Source organism: Pholcus phalangioides, unplaced genomic scaffold (assembly GCF_987345545.1).
Source record: "Pholcus phalangioides strain wild (caught in Gottingen) unplaced genomic scaffold, Ppha-v1.0 ptg000007l_1, whole genome shotgun sequence".
Classification (NCBI taxonomy): Eukaryota; Metazoa; Arthropoda; class Arachnida; order Araneae; family Pholcidae; genus Pholcus; species Pholcus phalangioides.
Window position 1 is genome coordinate 6,645,863 of NW_028301600.1, and position 19,106 is coordinate 6,664,968.

Sequence of the window (19,106 nt, forward strand, 5' to 3'; positions counted from 1 at the left end):
TACCAAGATTTATTTTAACTAATACATGGCCAGTTAATTTTAATAAAAAAAATCTGATTTGAATAAAATTTTTTTTTTTAATTAAAAAAAAATCATGATTTTTTTTCATACTCTGCTTAGTATCCCTTCTGGGCTGTGTGAAAGTAACCCACTTTCACAGGTTATCAGCACACTGTTCATAACTTTAACCCTCTATGGTTTAGTATATATTAGAATATACATGGCAACTACATGGTTAAAAAACCAATTATACCAATTTCTTTTCTCAATTTCTTCTGATATTTTAGAAAGTACATCTTTAAAAAAAAAAAAGCTATATACAAGTACTTTTTCATCTAGAAAGAGTAGATCTCTTGTGGTGGCAGTTTTTGAGAGCTGCTGAAATTATATGTGTTCACAGATTTATAAAATTTCACCTAATTGAGGGAATCTGAAATAAAATTCTAAGTAACAGCTGTTCAACTTTGGTAAACAAAATTTTATCTATTTATAGAGAAAAGTAAAATCATGGCAAACTGTATATATTCCCCCTTGGTTATAACTATTTTAGCTGATTAAAAAATCCAATCTAATTAAATTGCTGTATTGATGTAATATTTCAATTGAAAATATGCTAACAGCACGAATTTATATCTGTTTTTCTAATTTTTTTTATCAACACACTTTTAGGGAAGAAGGATGAACCATAGATGGTTAAGAAAAAATGACTATATATGATGTTACAATGAATATCTGTAAATTTTCTTTACAGTATTTAATACGAACAAATCTACTAAGGTTAGGCTTATTTATAAGGAAAATATTATCCTTATAATGAGGAACATTCATTAAGTAACGTACATTCTTTGCCTTAAATTACCGAGCATTGAAAAATAAAATACAGGAGGAAGTATGAAGCTCACAAAAACTTCATTTTTGTCAACAAACAAGATAACCCTTTCGGAATAATGGTAAAATGCAGGGTAGAGGAATCCAGTTTGAGCGCTTCCTGTACTGCTACCTGTTGAAAACACTATAAAAAATCTTGATGTAGTTCGTAATACAGTATAGTGAAACCTCACAACAATAATACTACAATATAACAATAAATCCCTCTACAACAATATTTTTTCAAATCTTGTTTGGAAATGCCTATACTCTAATGTTAAACTTCTGCCTCTCGATATACAGGGGCAAAAAGTCCGTAGAAACTCCTTTAAAAATGAATAAAAACCAGAAAAATAACCGAAATAAAAAATGGTTTGCAGGATTAGCACAGCTAGATCACAGGAAACTTTTTAAGACAGGAAAAAAAACTAAAAAAACAGCCGATAGGTGGCGCTGGTATGAGCGACTTCAGTGGAAATATGCAAATGAGACAGTTATAAGAACTTGCACTCCTAATCCACAATCAGTTCACCGGTGTAAACTGTGTAAGTGGACCTGCTGCATTCTGCCGTTGCTGGATTTGTGACTCGCCTGCAATGTGTTATCCCCTGTGGTGGTGGTCATGTGCAACACATACTGCTGTAATAAACGATTTGGAGGCATTCTGTTTGTTACATGTATTTGCATTGACAAATCTTTTCTTTGACTTGTGTGCATCGGCGCCACCTATCAGATGTTTTTTTAGGTTTTTCCTATCTTAAAAAAAATTCCTGTGACCTAGCGATACTAACCCTTCAAACCATTTTTCTTTCCGGTTTTTATGAATTTTTAAAGTTTCTATGTGTGTGTGTGTGGACTTTTTGCCCATCCTGTATTTATAATCCCTTTACAATATTTTTTCTTCGTCAACAGAGTATCACTATATCAAGGTTTCATTGTACTAGAAGCAGCTATAAAGGATGATATCACTCTCCGCTATGCATACAAAGGTTTTTAACAGCTGGCTGATGCGGAGAGATATATTTTGGAAAGCCTTTGCTTTTCAAAATATATCTTCGCATCAGCCAGCTGTTTGTATAGATAGTGGAGAGTGACACCATCATCGGATAAGTCGCCATCTGGTGACATTGTCAGTAATTGTGAGCTTTGACCTGGGTTAGTTCCGACCGTCCATGTATGGTCCCGTTCAGTGTACACGAGCTCCAAGGAAAGATTGAGATATTCGTCGCCTCTGTAGTCTAGTAGTTTTTTGGTGTTCATCCGGAAAGTGAAAGGATGTAGGTTCGATTTCCCGTAGGGGCAGTTGAATTTTCTCTCTTTCCAAAACATATCTTCACATCAGTCATCTGTTAGAAACCTTTGTGTAGCTATAAAGTGTCCAAGTTACACCTCATGACTCAAGTAATGCTGATTTATTGATACAATAAAAAAATATTATATTTTTCTTCCTTTACTTCTCTCTAGTTCAAGATCTGACCATAAATATTGGTTTTTATATATTTTTCCTTACACAAGCATTTCATGTCACACTAATAAAACTTATCATTTCCGTTGAATAACTACACTGAAAGAAAAAATATTTTTCCTTGTATGGATGCCCTAATTAGTTAAAATGCAGAATAATCAAAGTTTTCCATCAAACTTTGAGCAGCACACAAAAAATACTTCAATTCATATAAATTAATGATCAGGCTAGGAGAATGTGAAGCAAATCTAACTGTAGCCTCAGATTCAGGCTTTTTTTCTATTGACTGCAAAGAACAAAAGAATCAATATTGTCAAACTATTAAAGCCCCTCCCAGTTTTATGTCACTCTAAATTTTACTTGCATTTGAAAAATAAAATTGTTATTTATTAATAATAAACACAATTTCTATAAATCATAGTCACTTCATGAATTGATTGAATACAATGACTAAAAAACATACTAATTGAGCAGCTAAGCTATTTTCATGACTGTTCATTAGATACCATCTTGCTTCATTATCTAGAGCTGCAGATGTTAGATCTATAACTATCTAAAAGAAAACAAAGCAATCTTTAGGTTTGAAACATTTCAGATATAAACAGATTATATGCTAAAACTGAAGTCTATGTCTGAAGTTTGGTGTCTTCACAAATTGGATGGTGTCAGAAGTCTGAGCAATGTACAAATTGGCCAGACTTTGGACTTGGACAGTAATACATACAGGGTGCATAGCAAACAGGGAGTATGGCATGTTACTGACAAACCGTTGATCCTAGAGGTATACTTCCATTTAGCAAATTTCAGAATAACGTGTAGTACTCAGAAATAACATTAATGTTTCAAGGGGTTGTGTAGTTATTATAAAAAAATTAATTTTTTATACAGTCCCAGTGTGCCCCAAAATCCAACTAGAAAGTTGTTGCCCTGTTTCTTCCGATGCCAACAAAAAAATTCCATGTTTTTAAGTGCGATTTCACTGAGATATTCGAATTCAAAAACGAAGGAAATTTGGGGAAACAAGTACGATAAACACATTGGGGTAAATCGAGAAGCTATCCATACTTAGAATGAGACAACCATAAGCATTCTTTATGGGCATTGTATAATATTTTATCACGTGTATATATTGTTTATCATTTTTATTAATTGCATTTTTAATTGGGTTGCTGTATTTTTGAAATATATGACATCCATATTTTTATGGGCATCTTTTTCTTAGCCACCTCGTTGGGCACTTTGCCTGTTGTGGCGTTGTATTTGTATATAAGTGTTAAATGCAGGAAAATGGTTTTTTCACAATTAGAGCTTTATCCCAACTTTCCTCCATTTTTCAAATTCAAATATCTCAGTGACTATATCACTTAGAAACATGGAATTTTTTATTGGCATCAGGAGAGACAAGGAAACAACTTTCTAATTGGGTGTTAAGGCACACAGGGACTGTATAAAAAGTTAATTTTTTATTGTAATAACTATGCAACTCCTTGCAACATGAATGTTATATAGGAGTACTATACATTATTTGGAAATTTTTTAATGAGAAGTATATCTCTAGGATTAATGGTTCATCAGTAAAATACCATACCCCCAATACATGTACAACAGACCATCATTTATACATTACTCAGTTATACTACTTTCATATTTATACAGTATTCTGCTTTGATGATAATTGCAATTCCTATACATGTTAATGTTAAAATAATTTATTGATTCAACACAAAACCCCAATTGTTTGTCATTTTCACTTCTTCTCAAAAACAAAATCAGAAACCACAACAGGCAAATTGCTCAACTAGGTGGCTGGAAAAAAGTAAAAAAAAGGACTAAAAATAAATAGTATTAGAAAAAAGCCCATAAAATTATAGTTGTTGTAGTTTAAATACAGCTATCCAAAATGTGTCCATCTTTTGTAGACAGTGAAAACACACTGCTGAAACAGTTCTTCTTGCATATTATAACCACAAAAGCCACACATTTTAGGATAAATGCTGACATATATGAAAACAGTCATTGCGCTGGCTGATGACCATTAAGAGTGGGCACTTAAGTGATTTAGAGTGAAATAGATGGCTTTTTTCTTAGCCCGAGATATCAAGGAAACAGTAATTTTCCAGATATTTTGCTGAGGTGAACTCGGAAAGAAAAGTCATCTTGCCCGGTATGCAAGAGGGCCTGGGTTCGTGTCCTGGCGGAGATGTGATGACTTTTCTTTCCGAGTTCACCTCAGCAAAATATCTGGAAAATAACTGTTTCTTTGAGTTAAGTGATTTGTTTATTGCTTGTTTCTGAAATACACAGATGCAGTGAGCTCTAAAGAAACAGGTTTAAATTGTTTGAAAGACGCTGTATGTCTTTTGCCAGAATTTTTCCTCCCAATATTTTCAGCATTATTCCCAGAGGGTGGGGAAGTCTATTGCAAGCATTTGGAGGGTCTGCCAATAAGAGACATATGCAGCACGCGCGCACACACACACAGTACTATATCAGTTCTTTTGATCAACTCTAGTAGAATTTTCTTTGGTTGTGATGCTTTGCTTGCTGGATGTGTCAAATCTGCTGTTCATAATGTTTAGAAAACAAGGGGCACTTTTCCAAAAGATGAACTGGAAATTTTGAAAGAATTCGACAAGAATTTTAAATTAATGATGAAAGTTGATTTTGCAGAACAATTAAATATCCATGTGTCAATTTTGAAAACAATTATACAGCAGAGAAATAAAATCAAAGACCAAGTATTGTTTGCAGATAATAGAGAGTGCAAGATGGAAAATTTTACCAAACTAAGGTAATGTTATGCTAATTTTATTTCTCTAAGCAATTTGAAATGTGATTTTCAAATTCAATTTTTTTAAGGAAACAGATATTTTCTGGATATTATCCTAAGGTAAACTCAGAAAGAAAAGTCACCTGGTCTCTGCCAGGACTCGCACCCAGCCTTTTGCAAACCGAGCAAGCATGCTACCATTTACATCACTGGAGACTTGATTCTGCCTTCTTTATTTCACACACTATGGCATGAGGCACTGAAGTAGAGTAACCCTCTTTTAACTTCAGCAAATGGCCCCCAGGTGGGACTGTAGAGAGAGATAGATGGTTTTTTTTCTGAAAATTCTTTTTTTTTTCTTTTGAGAATAAAAAGCAGTCTATCTCAATTTTTTTGTTTTTTCCCCTTTGAGTATGATTGAAATATTTTTTTATAACAGAATTGGAAATACAATTAAACACATACAATTTAAAAAATATTTTGTATGTCTATTGGGGGATATAATTTTTTTAAAGTTGTGTGAGACTAACATATTTATAAAATGTTTTGATCCTGCCTTTTGAACATTGTGTAAACAAGTTACCACTATATATTTTCATATTTTTCTCAACAAGCATAATCATTTTATTTTAGAGTTTTAAGTAGTGTACTACAGGCTGTGTATATAATGCCTGATGACTGGCATAGAAAATACAGCTTACACATACAGTGGAACCTTGTTTATAGGTTCCACATTTAAAAAAAAGGGTATAGCTTTCCACATTTTTCATTTATACGATGTTCAACAGGCCGAGTCAAAACGTCAAATAAATGTGTTAATCGCATAACTAAGCCTTCAAAAAAAATACTTCTCTTCCCCATAGACATATAAAATATTATAAAATTCAGCGCGTTTGATTGCATCTCCAATTCTGTTATAAAAAATATTTCAATCACACTTGAGGGAAAAAAAATTAAAATTAAATCACTATTTCAAATCACTTAAAGAAATAAAATTTTGAAAAACATAACCTTTGGGACACAACATTAGGTAAAAAATTACATCAAAATCTTTGCAACTTGGAAAAATTTTTCAATCTTGGACTCTCACCTTTTTGTCAGTAGATGATTTGCAACCAGCAGATTAGTCTTGGATCTTGTTTCTCTGCTTTATTTGACATGGGGATATTCAACTGTTTTGCAAGGTCAACTTTCATTATTAATTTAAAATTCTTGTCGAATTCTTCCAAAATTTCGTTTTGTTTTTTAGAGAAAGCGCTTTTCATTTTCTTGACATTACAAATGGCGGATTTGACACAGCCAGCAACCAAAGCACCACAACAAAAGAAAATTTTTATAGGAAATGATAGAAAGAACTTACTGTGTATGTGTACCGTATGTGTCTCTTATCAGCAGACCCGTACCCTCCAAATGCAAACAACGTGTGGACTTTCTTACCCCCTCTGAGAATAACACTGTAAGCATTGAGAGGAAAAAAATCTGAAAGGACATATGGCTGTCAAAACAATTGAAACAAATTTCTTTTGGGGCTCGTTGTGTCCGCGTATTCTGAGAAACAGGCAATAAACAAATCACTCAAGTGTCCACTCTAAATAGCTGTCAGTAAGCTCACTGGCTATTTTGTACATGTCAGCAATCACCCTAAAATTTATGGCTTTTCTGGTGACTATATGCAAGAAGAACTGTTACAGCACCTCATTTTCACTGCATTCAAAAATTGTGCGCATTTGATGGATATAAATGACATGTTTTCAAAAGATTCAGATTTTGACTTGAAGTGAAAATTTCGAATAATTGAGGTTTTGCATCAAATAAATTAATTATTTTAACATTAAAATGTATAAGAACCAATTGTGACTGAAGCCAAATGTTGTATAAATATGAAAGTCATATACCTAAGCAACGTATAAACAAAGTTTCACTGTTGAGTTACCAAATCCTTAGGATGATCATTTTTGTTTCACTATTGTCATTTCTTGCATTATGAGCCTAGAAATTTCTTTTAGAGAGGAGCAATTGGTATTTTGACAGGAGGGGGACCAAACTGATAGTACAATGGATAGAATAGAACCATGAGATTTCAAATGCTATCAGACATTTTCTAACATATCTTAGGTTTCTCCTTTGGCTATGACCTTGGACATAGCAGCAGGTTAATGACGTGCTACAGACTGTTGCACTACCCTATCTAAAGAATATTCCCAGGGCTGTTTCAACAAGATGATATGCACACACCCAAACCACCATATCAATAACAAACATCAGCAGGTAGGCTTTGCAAAGACCCTTCAATGGCAAGCACTATTCTCAAACCAATCACCAATCACAGATTTGTTGGACCCAATTCAAATTAGAATGAATGTCCTTCTCTCTGTACACAAAAATAATATAGTGGTGTTGTTAAATGTGTTATCGAAGTTCCTCACAAGAAAAATTCTTCCTTGTCAGAAAAGTCAAGAATATGTGTGCTAAATCTAACAACGGCTTTTGTCCTGTTCACATTTTTTTATGCCGATCGTCACTGTGTGTGAGAGCGGCGTGCACTGCATTATTGTAATAACCATAATTGAATATTACACTAAGTTAATCTAGAACTAAGCGTACTAGTAAAGAATTTCATAGGTTATGGGTCTAGGACACGCCCAGACTTATAGTTTTTTGCATTTGTTGCTATATTAGTCGTGGCAGTAACACGCCGGCAGTTAAGCCTTAAGTTCATGCTACTATAAGTACAATGGCCAGAATGGACATTTCCATCATGAGTAAATTCAATGGTGATAATTATTCACAGTGGAGATTCCAAATAGGATGTGCCCTGAAGGCAAAAGTCCTTACGGCGTTGCGAACGGAACCAGAGCCAGGCCTGGCGTCGAAACCAACTTGAAAAATGGGAAAGGAGCGATGCCGTGGCGATGTTTACCGTCACTGCAGCGATGGACATGAAACGAATCACGCTCGTCAAAAGTTGCATTAGTTCTGCAGAGATGCTGAAGAAGTTGGATTCAGTGTTCCAGTAGAAATCCGATTTCAACAAGATGTTGTTGTTGGACAGATTCCACCAAATGAAAATGGATCCAAGCGATACTGTAGTGGGTAGATCACTAAAGTCGAGAACCTTGGTCATCAAATAAAGAACTCTGGTGAAAGCATCAGAGATACTACACTGATAACAAAAATCCTAGTAACTCTTCTGGCAAAATATTAGAACTTTCGGCAAGTATGGCTATCAATGGACGAAAGCAAGCAAAATATAGCCAACTTAACAGCCAGGCTCATCGATGAAGAAACCGAGTTATCTAAGAACGAGCAGAATGAGTCCACATTCTTTGCGAATCATAGTAAGCCAAATTTTTCAGCAAGCCATTCAAGGCCAAAGGCAAACTAACCCAAAGTCAACCGATCCAACATTACATGCTATTCCTGTCGAAAGAAAGGTCACTTTGCTAGAGATTGCCAAGCAAAAAGAGGTAGGGAATATAAAAACCCAGATACCGACAGTGACACAGCCAACTATGCCTTCAATGCCGAGTTGCCAGAATCGGGCCACTGCACTGGAGATTAATGGATCCTCGATAGTGGTGCATCTGCACACATTACCCTTGATCATAAAATTCTATGTAACTTTCAACGGTTGGATTGTGGTGACAAAGTTTGCCTTGGCAACAATACTATCCATATCCATCCCATTGAAAATTTTGTATAAAAAAAAAACAATGTGACAGAAAAATATGTGACGAGTTTCTAGATAGAACTGTCAACATTGAGTGCATAATGAACAATTAGCAGGCATCTTCACCAAGGCTTTGCCTAGGGACAGATTTGAAAAGATTAAAAATTTGATTAATTGTATAGATAAACGATATATTTGTTGACAAGTAAGAATTGGAGGGAGTGTTAAATGTATTATTGAAGTTCTTCATGAGAAAAATTCTTACTTGTCAGAAAAGTCAAGAATATGTGTACTAAATCTGGTAAAGATTTTTGTCCTGTTCATGTTTTTTTTTATACAAATACAAATACAACGGCACAACAGGCAAAATGCCAAACGAGGTGGCTGAGAAAAAGATGCCCATAACAAATATGGATGTCATATTTTAAAAGTACAGCAACCCAATTAAAAACTAAAATTATGAACAATATATACACGTGATAAAAATTATACAATGCCCATAAAGAATTCTTATAGTTGTCTTATTCTAAGTATGGACAGCTTCTCGATTTACCCCAACATGTTTATCGTATTTCTTTTTAAATGTGTCAATTGTGTTACAATTAACTACCTCTGGGGGTAAACTATTCCATTTATTAACAACCCTATTAGAGAAAAATTCCCTGCGACACCATAACCTTGCATTTCCCCTTACCAATCGATATGATATTGGCAGTGTATTAAAAGTTCATGGTCCATCTTATCCATCCCATTGAAAATTTTGAACACTTCGATCATATCTCCTTGACACCTGCGTTCATCCAATGTAAACATATTCAAAAAATGAAGTCTATCTTCATAACTCAAGCCCCATGTGCCAATAAGGACATGCGTAGCTCTTCTCTGCACCCCTTCAACCAAGTCTATGTCCCTCTGTAGGTATGGTCTCCAAAATTGCATACTCCAGTCCCGGACGAACTAAGCCTCGAAAAAGCGGAAGAATTACTTTATGCCAATTTATGCATTATTGTAATAACCATAATTGAATATTAAACTAAGTTAATCTAGAACTAAGTGTACTAGTAAAGAATTTCATAGGTGTATCTGTGTTTTAAATTTTTTCACATTTCATTTAGTCCTTGTGATTGAAGTGGATGATTGTAAATCTTTGTATTTGTATGCATGTCACTCAATGGAATAAAACTTGAATTTTTTGGTATGAAAAAAAAAAGGTAAAAAAATAGATTATGTACCTCTCCAAGAAAATCATTGGCACTATATCGATCGTAATCCCATACAGTTATCTCTAATGAATGTGATTTCAAATCAGCTCGCCGTAAAGGAGAATATACAAAAGTCTGATTCCATTTGGGTTCATTGGTGTTGGCTATAGTTTTGGTTCTTCTTTTACTCTTCTCACTAAAAAATCAAAATTAAAACAGATAATTGAAATCAAATTTACATTTAAAAAATTGGAGTATAAAAATTTCAGTAATTTACTTTACTGTATTTTCCTGCTTAAAATCTGCAGATTATCCATTAATTGGAACTCATTAGTGCTGATATTATATACCATCTTTTCTAATTTTCCTTTCTTAAAAGATTAGCATAGAAATAAATATTTAAAAATTGGTTTGTAAAAATAATTTGTTAAAGGTTTATAGATTATATATATATAGATGAAGTAGGATCTATATAAAATCAATATTTTTTCACCAAAAACGAGACAAACAGCCCTTCAGTCATTCTCTGACAGCAGTTCTCAACCGGTGCTCCATGGAGCCCTTGAGGTTCTGTGTGCACTTCCCAGGGGCTCCGCAGCCAAGGAAAATAAAATAAATAAATAAATTTTATAAATAAATAAAAAAAGAGTCCTAAGGGTTCTGCCATATAAATTATATACTAAAAAGGGTTCCTTGAGTCAAACAGGGCTCGGACATAGAAATTATACATTGAAAAGGGCTTCACTAGTTAGAAAAGGTTAAGAACCGCTGTTCTAAAATATCATTGATCATTTTTATTGTATTATGGTCATTTTCTGCACGAGGGATAATTAGAATGGGACCTACAATTTACTGCCAATTTAGCAACATTATTTGCCTTTTTTTTATACTCACCTTGAGGTTGGTGCACTCAGTAATCACTCAGTGTGGGACTTCTTGTGGTAGCAATCTATTTCTGTGATCATGTAGTTGCTGTTTCTGTTATATCTCACTTCAGGAAAGTTTCTGACAAGGACGAATCAGGTATTGAACTCGTGACATCTCTAAATATCCTTTGGTATTTTAAGCGAGTATTTCATTGACCTGGGCTACCGTGCCCTTTCTAAGATTTCATTATTGAAGAATGAAATTTAAAAATGCACAGATTATATGCCTCTGCAGACTATACTATGAAATTTTTTCTCAAAATAGTGAAATTTCCACCTGCAGGTAATATGCAGTAAATCATGACAATAAAGCTGTTGTTATGTAATTTTAAAAGTAAACTTTTGGCCTACCTGTGGCTTGTATATGAAGCTGAAACAACCCATTCACTAACTTTTTATTGCTTTCCCCAAACATTTTTTTTCCTGCTGAGTAATGATGGGCTGTTGTTGAGTAGCAACAAGGATAGATACAATTAGTCAACAATTTGCTCCTCAAATACACTGATAGCACTGCTTTATAAATACAAATACAAATACAACGCCACAACAGGCAAATTGCCCAACGAGGTGGCTGCATCATGGATCCCCGAGCCCCTACCTACTACTGCTACACCACACCCCCCCCCCTGCGGAACCCCCCAACGAATCGATACATGCGGGAATGTGCGTGTACGTGTAGTGCAACCTGACGTAAAGTTTTTTGTTTTCTGTGTAATGCTTGTTATGTGTAGTGCCGTCATCTGCCCCCAGTTTTACCAACTATGAGTGAAGTGTTATGGTTGAATGATTTACCGTTGTAGGACTGTTGCTCTCTGTGGCGAGACTTTTTAACGGGGAGATCGGCTCGCATTTGCGCCTTGAAGTTGGGAACCACAGAAAACCAACTTCAGCCGACCACCACTGTGGGGTTCGAACCCGGATCCTCGCATCACGAGTCCGGCACTATAACCACTCGACCACCACAGCGGCCTTATAATGATGGTATCAAGATTAAAGCATACAGTAAGGCCTAGATTAACCAAGGTTTAAGTTATCAAAAGTGCTTTTCATATATTGATTTCAGGAAAGTAAGTGTGCAGTAAAACAAACTGCAAAACACTTTGCATTGCAGCTATAACCTCAGCATGTAGCAAAAGCTTTACATATTCCCCACTCAAAAAATTTGAAAAAAGTATTAAAAAGTAGGATGGGGAAGGGTACCCCCCACAGACAACATAATCACAACATAATAAAAAAAATCCCCAAAAAAATTTCCGTATTAAAAAAAAATTTGTAATTAATTTTTTTTTCTTTTCATAGCACTATTTCAGTATCCTATAAGATTGACTCGAGCCAAAGCAAAATGACAGAAATGACTTGATAATAAAAACAATTTTTGGCCAAAACAATGTACTAGCAGCCACAGATAATTCTATTCTTGTCTCTCCTCACAATATATTACATTCTTTTTTTGAAGAGTCTTCCAAAGTCCAGTCTGTCAACTTTCTTCATCGATGCACAACAACAACAAATTATGAAGACAAGTTTTTTAAGAATGCTTTTTAAAGTGAGGATCATTGAAGGAGCATCAAAGTGCAAAATGTTTAAATTACAAGGTCTGATGTAACTAAATCAAGGTGATCTAGATGGTTTTACTGCATTGTCCATCTTTTTTTTAAAGGGATTTATTTACATTTTACTGTTCAATGCAGGTGTGATCATTTTTGACAAATGAAGCACTTTCATTTTTAGCTCTTCATTGAGCATTGTAAATATTGTTTATGCCACACAAAATGTGGAGCATAATTTTGAGTGATGAATGTTAGTTACTGTCCAAGACCATGAAGTAGTAAATACAAAATTATTTTTTCCCTCCCGACAAGTTTTTAATGACTACTCTACTTTTTGAACCCTCAAACTAAGCAAATGAAAAATTAGTAAACCAAATAACCTTAAAAATGATACGATTTCTGCTTTGGCATAATCATTTAATTGCAATCTATAACATTTGTACTATTTGGCAATGTATCGATGATTCCCTCCTCAATTAAAACCAATTATAAGAATTTTGTTGATAGGATTTGGTAAAGAAGTAGAACAAAACTATAGAAAGTAGGACAAAACCAAGAAAATAGGACAAAACCAAGAAAATAGGACATTTTACCAAAAAGGAGGAAAAGTAGGATGAGTGGTGCCAGGGCCGAACTTAGGGAGGTGTGAAAGGTGTGGTCGCACTGAGTCACAAAATTTTAGGGGCCGAAATTTTTCCAAACAAAACCCTTTCCTTTCTCAGCAGATGTTTTAGAAATTTTTGATTAAAATTTAATTTCTTCCCATTAAACTATTATTGATTATGAAAAGAGGCTTTCAGTTTAAAACCCTTATATAATAATATCATTTTTAGTGTCATTAGGTATGGCATTAGCTTATTTTAAAGAGGAAAAGAGTGCATGCAGGTGATTGCATTCTTTACCCCTGAAAAAATGGCCTTTCTTTCTGCCATTAAAAAATAACAGGGCTATATTAACCAAGACAAAAAAAAAAACAAGCTTAGGGCATCAAACAAAAAGGGGAACCACAAAAGTATTCTAGTAATTTCCCCCCTTGAAAACCTCCCCTCTAGTTGGAGTTACCATCTGGTCTGTAGCATGGACTCTAAAGTTTTCCCATCTTTCTGAATCACCCTGTAGATGATGACTGCCCCAGAGAAAGGCAACTTCGATTGTCCTCCGAAGTGTTAATTGCATTCCTTCCTGGGAACCTCTGAACTGTAATGTTTCTTTCGGGAGGCTTGAGTACTTTTCAGTCATAAACACCACCATCTGAATCATTTGCTCATCTATTCTGGAAGATGGTAGAAATTCTAAATTTTGGCAATTTTTACTATTGAACTCCCGAAAAAAAAAGGTAAGACGTTTCTCTCTTTTTTTTCTCAATCTAATTATTCACGTAGTACAGTACCAACATGAGATATTTTGTTTCATGAATAGAGAGTTCATGCATAAAAGCATAAAAACATTCAAGAGCACAAAAGTCTGAAAATTTAGGATGCAGGATACATTGCTTGCAGTCCCGGTAGTTCATTTTCTGATAAGACAATGTGTTTGCCTACTATTAAATAAATTATATCTGAGGTTTAGGCATAGGCAGAGGTAGACATGAATGGCTGTGGGAGGCGGGCGATGATGATGATGATACCAATTCATATATATGCACATACATTAGATTGGTCAGCTCCGTCATTGGAACTGTGGGCAGGGCATTATCCCGGCCTCTCCCCATATCTCCACCCAAGGGTTTATGCTGATTGCAACTAGTGTTGTTAATATTCGACAACCTATGCCAGTGCGCTTTTTGAATTTCGAATTTATTTATTCAAATATTGAGACTACAATCTTGGATTTTATATGAGGCAAGAAACTCTTGGTTTTAAACAAGTAAAATAACATTGAACCACTTATATCGTTTTCAAAAACTTGTCATGAAAAATATTGTAGGTGGAAAACACTTTAAACGGGAAATTTTGATAAGTTTTAGTAAAGTTCAGAGTTCTAAGTAGGAGCATTAAACGGAATATACTGTAGTAATTTAAAATTAATCTACATTTTCAAATACATTGCTAACATGTTTCAGAATGTTCTTTATTTTTGTGAATTCCAGTACTTTATTCTTTTACTTCTATAAATTTAAATTAATTAAACAAAAACAGCAATAAAAAATTTGAAAAATGATCAGAGTTATCAAATTGCAATGCATATTCGATAAAGAGATGAAACGCTTTAAAAGTAAGTATGACAAAAGTATGTCTGTTCAATATGGCTTGAGCCACAATGAAGCGTAAGCAGAAGGACCATGCTAATTATTATTAATCATTTATAAATTTCATCAAATTAATTTAAATGCAATATATCGTGTTTGATTACTAAAACCCAGAAGTTCAGGCAAAATGTATTAAATAATTATTTTGCCTAATTTCAAGCTTTTCTGTAAAAATCCTTTTTTTTAATTTTCTGCCATAAATGCCTATTTTAACATAATTTTAAGTTTATTGGTGCATTTCAGAGGCCATAATATGCAAAAAATTGGATATTTTGAGCACTGAAAACAAAATAAGTGTTTTTTAAAGAATTTTCCAACTTTCAGCATTCATTTTCATCAGAAAGTTCCCTGCCCTTCCAGCTCCATTTAAACATGAATAATTTGGCGAGATAATGATCTGAGAGATTGGGAACTTGGTGTTGCCATGAGTTAACTTTACTTCAACCGGTTGGTGTTAGCATATGGCCATGGCCCCCCACAAGGGTGGGGCTGACAGGGCTCTAGCCTCAGGGAATGGGACAATTACTATCTTCTTTTTTGTTTTTTGTTTTTATGCTATATATTCACTATAGAAGGCCCATGGAAAGTCTGGTTTTGGGGCCCCCAGGTTGGGATCTTTGGCGGGCCTCCTTGTCAGATGTTTCATGGGCCCCAACAAAGTGAATTTATTGCATCAAAAAACAAAAAAATATCGTTAGAATCGTCCTGGGGCCCCGGCTGGAACCCTGTCAGCCCCACCCATGTGGAAGCTCATGGATGTTAATCGTGGTGTTTCAGATGCATGCAGCCCATGCTAGAAAAGCAGAGGAAAATTAGAAATTTTTGCTTCTCCTCATGCTTTACATTACATGCCTCGATCAGGCATTGGACTACATTTTATATGTACAGCTGACTGTTCCAAGAGGTCGTCAGTTGACATCATGAATCACTTGAAGCAAAGTAGCAGAAGACAGCTCTGGGGACCCATGTCGTTTTGATTTTGTTTTTACACCACAAATTTAATTTCCATACATATTTTTGGTATTCGGTTAAATTGACGCATCCCTCAGGGGTGTGCAACAGATGCGGCCACACAGGGCTCCGCGCTTGGAGGAGTCCAGTATATGTGGGAATATAAAAAAGTATTTTTTTTACTACAATAGCACAAGGTAGCTATGTTTTAACTATGGAAATGATAGTGATTATTCCAAATAATAGATAAAATAAAAAAGAATTATTTTCAACTCAAAAGAGCCCTACAGATCATTTTGTCTTCGTGCTCCGTGTCTGGTAATTGTGGCCCTGGAATTGACCTGAGGGACCTCAAATACTTTATTTTAGGCTTGAAATCAATTTAACTTGGATAATAATGTAGTTGTTATAAACTCTAATTGAAAAAAGCAGTAGATAGTGCAACCAAATTTTCAGCTAGTTTTTGGACCCCCTAATACCTTAGTGTTTTTTAGTTATATTTCCTTCTACCCATAAATTATAAATGCCTTTCTTAGTGCCTAAACTTTCATTCTCTATCGATTATGATCCCAACTATCAACGTGTTCCTGAAATAATGAAAAAATTAGCTCTTCCTTAATGATCCCTCACCCCCATGATTTATGTTCGTAACTCGAAATGTTTATCAGTCAGAGAGAGACTACATGAAATTCGTTTAGAGGAGCTGCAATTTTTTTTTTTTTTTGCACCGGGCCGCAAAATTCCTAAACCCGGCCCTACATATTATATGAAGGTACTGTTTTCACAGTATGAACTATAATGTTTGAAATATATCAAATTGTGAGTGCAATACAGTACTTCATTTAATGTTTTAGTATTTGGTATTTTTATTGCACTATATAAGAGTTAAAAATAATCTTTAATAATAATCTAAACACATAGTTTTCATCATATTCATGTCTTTATTTATTTCACTCGACCATAGAATTTGATAAGGTTCGTATTTTCAGAAATTTTAATTATCTGAAATATGTTCAGTCCACATTAGCTCGGATAACCAGGGCCAACTTTTATAACCTGTATCAACTTTTTTGTCTGCACCTGCAGCAAACTCTCTGACTTTGTCTTCACCAGAAAATGACTAATCAGTTGCCACACTACAATGCCAACAAAAAATGTTACATTTAATGAAGTAGTCATTGAAGACAATAATTTTGGAGATTAGCAACCTCCCATCTTCAATAAAAGTTACACATGCATCTCTAGACACATTAAGGTGGGAACCATTGTTTTAGATAGTGAGGCATAGTGCTGCTCACAATTCTCCTCTTCAGATGCTTGCTACACTTGCAGCAGCTTTGTAAGAATGGTGAATTTCACTTCCTAATAAACTTATAAAGGCCACTGCTGACAGCACAGAATATTGCTGTAGATGTTCTGAGTAATCTCAATCTTTATTGAAGACATTTTCTATACTAAACTGACACTCTCAATTCATATATGTGCTGCTTTTGAAAATTTTAATTATTGTGTGGATTTTTTGTATGTCCCTTTAAACCTTATAATGTGTTACATGAATTATGGTTATCACAAAAATCTGCACATAACTCTTTAAATAATCACTAATTTTTTGGTGTTACAATAGTTTATTATCAGAGTATATTAAACTTTCAATTATCAGAAAAAATTATAACCAAAATTTGATTTTTACATGTGAAAATATTAATCATTCTTACAAGACACACAGAAGACTGGATGTTGTGAAGATATTTATTATTTGAGATGTTAAATTTTTAAGGAAGGAAAAAACTCATCTCTGCCTCTACCGGGAGTCGAACCCGGGTCCCTCGATTGCCGGACGAGTGCTCTGACCACTAAGCTACAGAGGAGATAGAGATTTTCCTTCGATAGAGGAGATAGAGATAAATCTCTATCTCCTCTGTAGCTTAGTGGTCAGAGCACTCGTCCGGCAATCGAGGGACCCGGGTTCGACTCCCGGTAGAGGCAGAGATGAGTTTTTTCCTTCCTTAAAAATTTAACATCTCAAATAATAAATATCTTCACAACATCCAGTCTTCTGTGTGTCTTGTATTGACAAGTGGAGAGCGACATTCATGTCATATTAATCATTCTGATATGTTCAAATATGAAAAAAACCCACAACATCATGGTATTGTGCTGTATTGATTGAATATGCCTTTTATTTGATGGTTTTTAATTTACATCGTTTAAGTATATAAATAAATAAATATATATATATAAACAGGGTGCCCTGTAAGTGCTAGCACAGTCTTTATCTCATCAACTCTCATTGTAGAGGAATGAATGAATGTTTCAATTTAAAAAATGCTCAGCAGGTGTTCAAAAATTACCCTGTACCAGTTTTGAGAGTGAAAATACAGTTTAATAAAATAAAAAAATCTAAATTTTCATACGGTCCCCTGTGCTTTTACTTCCAATTAGGAAGTGTTGCCCTGTCTCTCCTGATGCCAAAACAATCCATGTTTCTGAGTGCAATATTCACAGAGATATTTTAATTTGAAAAATGGAGTAAATTTGGGAAAAGGACAGCATTGAATTTTTGAAAACTGTTTTACCCACATTTAACGTTGCTTTTCCTAAATTTCCTCCATTTTTCAAATTCAAATATCTCAATGAATTATCTCAAATATCTCACTTAGAAACATGGATTTTTTTTGTTGGCATCAGGAGAAACAGGGCAACAACTTTATAATTGGAAATTAGAGCACAGTCACACACTGTATTTTCGCTTGTAAAACTAGTACAGGGTAATTTTTCAACAGCTGTTGAGCATTTTTTAATTGAGATCATACCTCTATGATGGACATTGATGAGATAAAGGACGTGCTAGCACTTACAAGACACCCTGTATATTGCTACAATTGATATTTTTTCTCTTTTTCAGGTATTTATTGTATATTGCTTGTATTTTTCAACTGCCTCTATCTGATGGTGTACAACTTTTGACAATTTTAGAACAGATGTATCAGTTTAAAGCCACATATTGGGAATTTTGAGCATATATGTAGTTTTTTAGCCATGAAATTTTTTTACAGTTTTTAATTTACCTATTTTATTTTATTACAATATTTCCACATGCATAAAATAAAAAACTCTTTCATATAAATACTAGGGTGCTGCATTTATAAATAACAGTAGCATAATTTTGTGAGACATTCATTGAAGTAATAGGTATGTCATTTTACAACTTGTATTAGTAGTATTACACAAGTTGAAAATTATAACCAATACAACTTTGTTTATGTTTGAAACAATAAAATTAACATTTACTTTCTTTCTGGAAGCAAAAACATCTTCACGTATGGGTTTCTTCTTTGGTGATCTACTCCTACTGGCAAATCTGTTGCTCTGATTATGGTGACCACAAGCTGAAGAGATTGTGAATCATACCACAACTTGACCTATTGAAAAGGAGACAATTTTTCTCAAACACTCA

General features: G+C 34.3%; 1 protein-coding gene across 1 annotated transcript in view; it reads right to left on the bottom strand.

Annotated features, from left to right (window-relative positions):
- The window catches only part of LOC149084851 (regulating synaptic membrane exocytosis protein 2-like), a 229,740-nt gene that overhangs the window by 163,745 nt on the left and 46,889 nt on the right, over positions 1-19,106 (bottom strand). The window contains exons 8-10 of the mRNA XM_089232581.1: positions 18,941-19,071; positions 10,005-10,170; positions 2,796-2,885 (exon numbers count right to left, since the gene is read on the bottom strand). Of these exons, the coding sequence (XP_089088707.1) occupies positions 2,796-2,885; positions 10,005-10,170; positions 18,941-19,071 (387 nt within the window). The remainder of the gene's footprint in view (positions 1-2,795; positions 2,886-10,004; positions 10,171-18,940; positions 19,072-19,106) is intronic.